Source organism: Hyla sarda, chromosome 4 (assembly GCF_029499605.1).
Source record: "Hyla sarda isolate aHylSar1 chromosome 4, aHylSar1.hap1, whole genome shotgun sequence".
In the NCBI taxonomy this organism is placed as follows: Eukaryota; Metazoa; Chordata; class Amphibia; order Anura; family Hylidae; genus Hyla; species Hyla sarda.
Window position 1 is genome coordinate 47,168,215 of NC_079192.1, and position 6,715 is coordinate 47,174,929.

Sequence of the window (6,715 nt, forward strand, 5' to 3'; positions counted from 1 at the left end):
ATATCCAAATGAGAATCAATAAAAAGTACAGATCACAGTGCAAAAAATTAGCCCTCATACTGCCGCTTATAAGAAAAAATGTACCGTAAGTTATAAGTAATCAAAATAGAGGGATTTTAAATGCACTAATTTTGTTAAAGTTTAAGATTTTTTTTTAAAGCGGTACAGTAATCGAAAAGAAACTACTCATACTCGTCTGTGGATGAAAATGTTATGATTTTTTAGAAGGCAAAGAGGAAAAAACGAAAACGGAAAAGCAAAAATAAAATTTTCTGTGTCCTTAAGGCCAAAATGGGCTGTGTCCTTAACCCCTTAAGGACCTGGGGTTTAACGTTTTTGCATTTTCGTTTTTTCCTCCTTACATTTAAAAAATCATAACTCTTTCAATTTTGCACCTAAAAATCCATATGATGGCTTATTTTTTGTGCCACCAATTCTACTTTTGTAATGGCATCAGTCATTTTACCCAAAAATCCCGAAACGGAAAAAAATCATTGTGAGACAAAATAGAAAAAAAAGCCATTTTGTAACTTTTGGGGGCTTCCGTTATAGACCGGGAGCAGACTCATGACGTAAGTGTACGTCATGGATCCTTAAGAGGTTAAGGGGTTAAACACATTAACCCCTTTCTTATTAAAAGTTTAACCACTTAAGGACTCGGCCCATTTGGGCCTTAACCTCTTAAGGACGTAGGGTGTACCTGTACGCCCAGTCACAGTATTTAAAACGGGTCACAACGTGATCCGCGTCATACCGGTTCGGTCCCGGCGGCTAGTGATAGCCGGGACCCTGGGTTAATAGTGTGCGGCACCGATCGTTGTGCTGCGTGCTATTAACCCTTTAGATGCGTCTAAAGTGAAAGCTTCCCAGCTGTTCAGTCGGGCTGATTGGAACTATCGTGATAAAATCGCGATGCCCCGATCGGCTAGCATGCGAACGAGCTGAGATACAGGCTTGAGCAATCGACCGCCTATAACACTGATCAATGCAAAGCTATGGCTTTGCAGTGATCAGTGTAAAAGATCAGTTTGTGCAGTGTTATAGCCCCCTATGGGAGCTATAACACTGCAAAAAAAAGTGGAAAAAAAAGTTAAAGGTCATTTAACCCCTTCCCTAATAAAAGAATCACTTTTCCCATTAAAAAAAAAGTGTAAATAAACGTGGTATCGCCTCATGCGGAAATGTCTGAATTATAAAAATATATCTTTAATTAAACCGCACGGTCAATGGCGTACACACGAAAAAATTCCAAAGTACAAAATAGCGTATTTTTTATCACTTTTTATATCATGAAAAATGAATAAAAAGCAATCAAAAAGTCCTATCAATGCAAAAATGGCATCGATAAAAACTTCAGATTACGGCGCAAAAAATTAACCCTCATACCGGCCCGTACGCAGAAAAAAAAAGTTATAGGTGTCAGAAGATGAGAATTTTTAACGTATACATTTTCCTGCATGTAGTTATGATTTTTTTTCAGAAGTCCGACAAAATCAAACCTATATAAGTATGGGATCAGTTTAACCGTATGGACTTACAGAATAAAGAGAAGATGTCATTGTTACCGAAAAATGCACTGCGTAGAAACGGAAGCCCCCAAAAGCTACAAAATTGCATTTTTTGTTCAATTTTGTCGTACCTCCCCAAAAAAATAAAAAAAAATACGTCTTGTATGGCAGTGTTTCCAAAACAGAGCCTCCAGCTGTTGAAAAACTCACAGTATTGCCAGACAGCCTCTGACTGTCAAGGCATGCTGGGAGTTTTGCAACAGCTGGAGACACCCTGTTTGGGGAAACTCTGCCGTAGGGTATTTTTGTGACTGATTCAAATCACCAATTTAGGCCTCAAATGCGCATGGTGCTCTCTCACTTTGGAGCCCTGTCGTATTTCAAGTTAACAGTTTAGGGCCACATATGGGGTATCTCCGTACTCAGGAGAAATTGCCTAACAAATTTTGGGGGGGCTTTTTCTCCTTTTACCCCTTATGAAAAGGTAAAGTTGGGGTCTACACCAGCATGTTAGTGTAAAAAAATTTTTCTTTTTACACCAACATGCTGGTGTTGCCCCATACTTTTAATTTTCACAAGTGATAAAAGAAAACAAATTTACAAAATTTGTAACACAATTTCTCCCAAGTACGGAACTACCCCATATGTGGGTGTAAAGTGCTCTGCGGGCGCACAACATGGCTCAGAAGTGAGAGCGGGCCATGTACATTTGAGGTCTAAATTGGTGGTTTGATTTTACAGCGGTTCTGACATAAATGCAAAACAATACCCAGATGTGACCCCATTTTGGAAACTACACACCTCACGTATTGTAACAAGGGGAATAGTGAGCCTTAACACCCCACATGTGTTTGACAAATTTTTGTTAAAGTTGGATGTGGAAATGAGAAAAAAAAAAAAATTTCATTAAAATGTTGTTGTTACCCTACATGTTTCATTTTCACAAGGGAGAATAGGAAAAAAGCCCACAACATTTGTAGCCCCATTTCTTCGGAGTAAGAACATACCCAATATGTGGATGTAAAGTGCTCTGCGGGTGCACTACAATGCTCAGAAGAGAAGGAGCGCCATTGGGCTTCTGAAGAGAGAATGTGTCCGAAATTGAAGGCCATGTGTGTTTACAAAGCCCCCATAGTGCCAGAACAGTGGACCCCACCCATATGTGACCCCATTTTGGAAACTACAACCCTCATGTTTTTTTTTAATAAGGGGTACAGTGAGCATTTACACCCCACAGGAACAGTGGTCTGTGAAAATTGAAAAATGTATTTTTTCATTTGCACAGCCCACTGTTCCAAAGATCTGTCAAACGCCAGTGGTGTGTAAATGTTCACTGCACCCCTTATTACATTTTGTGTGGGTATAGTTTCCAAAATCGGGTCACGTGTGGGTGGGGGTTCCCACTGTTCTGGCACCACGGGGGGCCTTGTAAATGCACACGGCCTCCCACTTCTGTCACCAAATGCCCAATGGCGCTCCTCCACTTCTGAGCATTGTAGTGCACCAGCAGAGCACTTTACATCCACATATTGGGTTACAAATTTTGGGAGGCTTTTTCTCAGATTACCCCTTGTGAAAATGAGAAATTTGGGGTAAAACCAGCATTTTAGTGAAAAAAAATCGAATTTTTCATTTTCCCGTCCAACTTTTGCGGAAATTTGTCAAGCTCCTGTGGGGTGTTAAGGCTCACTGTACCCCTTTTTACATTCCTTGAGGGGTGTAGTTTCCAAAATAGTATGCGATGTGTTTTTTTTTTTTGCTGTTCTGTCACCATAGGGGCTTCCTAAATGCAACATGCCCCCAAAAACATTTCATCAAAATTTGCGTTCAAACAGTGGAATCTACGCTCGCTGAATATCGCTTGCGGAGATTCCGCCTGGCAGCCGCCGCCGGGGGTGCTTCGGCGCTAGGGCCATGGGGCACTGAGCAGTCACCATTGACTGCTATGCAGTGCTCGCGGAATCCGCGCAAAAAAGGAACATGTTTCTTTGTGCGGAACAACGTCAGCGGCGGAATTGTCCGCCGCAGAAATTCTGCAGTGTCAACGGGTCTCACGGAGACCCGTTCACACCGCAGAATTATAAAAAACGGTAAAGTCCCATCGAAACAAAAATGGTGTCTTTTCAGATCATGGCGCAAGAAATTAGCCCTCATACCACCACTTGGAAAAATAAAATGGTACCGTATGGAAAAATAAGTTTTATAGGGGTTAGAACAGGAAATTTTAAACCTACTAATTTTCATGCCTAACGTAATAATTTTTTAACAGAAGGGGGAAAAAAATCAAACCTATATAAGTTGGGTATCATTTTAATCGCAAGGACCTATAGAATAAGGTCACTTTTACCAAAAGTTGCGTTACATAGAAACGAAAGCCCCCAAAAGTTACAAAATCCCTCTTTTATTTTATTTCGCCCCACAAGTATATTTTTATTTTTATTTATTTTTTGTCTGGTTTTACCGTAGATTTTGTGGTACAATTATAGATGTCATTACAAAGTAAAATTGGTGCAAAAAAACAAATCCTCTTGAGTCTGTAGGTGGAAAATTTAAACAGTTATGAGTTTTAGAAGGTGTGGAGGAGAAAAAACGAAAGTGCAAAAAAGGGGTTATTAGTACAGGATCAGACATACATGTAAACAGGGGTATCATTTTAGTAGTACTGATCAAAAATGAAACCCCCCTAAGTTGGAAAATTGCATTTTCTCTTCAATTCCTCCTCACAAATATGATTATATTTTTATTTATATATATATATATATATATAATTTTTTTTAATTAAAGCTGGCTGTCTCCTTAAGGGGTTAAACTATGCTACCATGATGATCAGCTGACCTCTATGGTTCTTGCAGGGAGATGTCCCCATTTGGCTGCTGATCTTCCCAGCAGCGGCCACTACTGGAAAGATGTTGAATTTCACTCTGACTTTCAAATGAATAGTAATGTGTGTGTAATATATGGACAGCTCGAGTTGGCTGTCCAGGCATGCTGGGAATTGTAGTTTTGCAACAGTTGGAGGGACATAGTTTGGAGACCACTGCTTTAGAGCAAACAATTGCTTACTTGATGGCATCAATCTAGCTTGTAGAGAGGTATCTGAAGCATAAAATCCCCACTGCTCGAAGAGAACAAACTGCTCATTGCTTCTAATGGTTCTTTAACAATGTGTCTATAAACTCTGGAGGCCTAACATGATATGTTGCGTTTTGCAGGCGGATGCTCCAAATTCGAGCCTTATTCCAGAGTCTGATGCTGTGGGAGTTACGGTCGTCCTGATCACTTGCACCTACAGAGGACAGGAGTTCATCCGAGTCGGCTATTACGTCAACAACGAGTATTCTGACCCCGAACTGAGGGAAAATCCTCCTCTGAAGCCAGACTTCTGCCAGGTACCGCTCCTCTATACCTAAAGCTTTTCATCTGCAGGTACATGGAGCTTATGTAGTGAGGCTGACATACCTGCTCCAAAATTTCTGTGGTTGTTTTGTACATCTTTAGACTACATCCGTGTTTCCCAACCAGGGTTCCTCCAGTTGTTGCAAAACTACAAATCCCAGCATGCCCGGACAGCCGAAGGCTGTCTGTGCATGCTGGGAGTTGTAGCTTTGCAACCGCTGGAGGCACCCTGGTTTGGAAACATTACTCTACGTCTTAGATTTTACATCTATATAGCTTACTTTATGCAACATGATAGTGTATTTCCTGCCACTTCCTCTTTCATCTTATCCATGCTACTTGCCAAAGGAGATGCAAAACCTCATAAGATGTGGTGCAAGGAAGGTTTTATTTTTAAAAAATAATGATAGATTTTTGGCTCACTTGAAACCTAGTAAATTTGCCTCAATGATCATAGACTTGCATTGAGGGGGCTTGGCCGTGACAACATGACCCCCGCCGCCTGCTCCAAGTGTACGGAACAAGAGAGAGACCCCCCAGTGGTGGTGGTTGTGTTATATATATATATATATATATATATATTTTTTTTTTTTTTTATTCAAGTATATTAGGAAAATGCTTAATTTTAAAGGAAGTAAAAGTTGATTCTAATGACAGTAACGCTTTAATGTTCTTAATGTCTAATCTCTTTTAGCTCCAGAGGAACATCCTAGCATCAAATCCACGCGTGACACGCTTCCACATCAACTGGGAAAGTGTTAACGAATCAAAGATGGAAGACATCGAGAACGTGGACCCTGCTTCTCACGCCATGCTTCCCCCATCCTGCGCCCCCACCAAAGGCCTGTCTGGAGCACTTAACACAATCCCAGAAAACTCTATGGACTGCATCTGAAGGCAGCAGCGCTGGGGCACATGTGAGCCTTCCAAAAGGGAACCTGTGTACCGCCCACATTGTCCGAAAACCTAAAGAACGTACAGCAGCAACATCTCACCTCAGGCTCGGGTCTGTCTGACCATAGCCATTCTTATTGGGTATGATGTCCTCAGACACTGCCTTGTCCCATGACGGTGGTCATGTCATCTGTATATACTTTTTTTAGTCTCACACTGCCTCCTTTTTAGGCGAATAATTTGGCTTCTGCCTTTCTCAGATATCGGTGACTTGGCACTGCCATCCTATTAACTATACGTCATCCTTGGCAGCGAAGATAACACTTGGTGGAATAGATCAGCTCTTGTGCGAGTCTTTCCTGACTACGGTCCTTTGTTACTGCCGTTTATAGGTTCCCTTCACTCACCTGAGTCGCTGCCATTTACCTCATGGCCGAACAGCATTCCTCCAGCCCGAAGATCTGCTCCCATGGCCTCACTGAGACGTCTTTGTCTCTTCTGGGACACCTTAAAGAGAAGTGATCACTGCCAGTAAAAGCTTCATTGTTCTGCCTTGAGGTTTGAGCCAAAAGACTTCCTGTAGGGTGAGGATTTCTACCGAATATTCACGTTCACTCTAGAACCTTAAATACAGTTTAGTTATCGGTGCTACACAGAACACATTTAGTACTTAACACCCACTCCATGATGGAAAGTCTATTGGGGTCACCGCGGTGTATGACACACCCTAAGGACCGTCCATTTGAAGGAAGGCTTTTCTAAGATATGGACCCTTTATACCACACGCCTGTTTAAGGGGGCAGGATTTTTGATATGGCTGCCTCCCACACACGTTACATTTTTTTGTGTTGTACCTAGAAACAAATGGGATTTTTTTTTTCCTTATTTTATATATTTGTGATTAGGATTTCCTTAAA

At 41.3% G+C, this 6,715-nt stretch overlaps 1 protein-coding gene across 1 annotated transcript in view; it reads left to right on the forward strand.

Annotated features, from left to right (window-relative positions):
- ASF1B (anti-silencing function 1B histone chaperone) overlaps positions 1-6,223 on the forward strand; it is a 29,589-nt gene extending 23,366 nt beyond the window's left edge. The window contains exons 4-5 of the mRNA XM_056570746.1: positions 4,721-4,897; positions 5,599-6,223. Of these exons, the coding sequence (XP_056426721.1) occupies positions 4,721-4,897; positions 5,599-5,799 (378 nt within the window). The 3' untranslated portion in view covers positions 5,800-6,223. The remainder of the gene's footprint in view (positions 1-4,720; positions 4,898-5,598) is intronic.
- Positions 6,224-6,715: the final 492 nt, after the last annotated feature.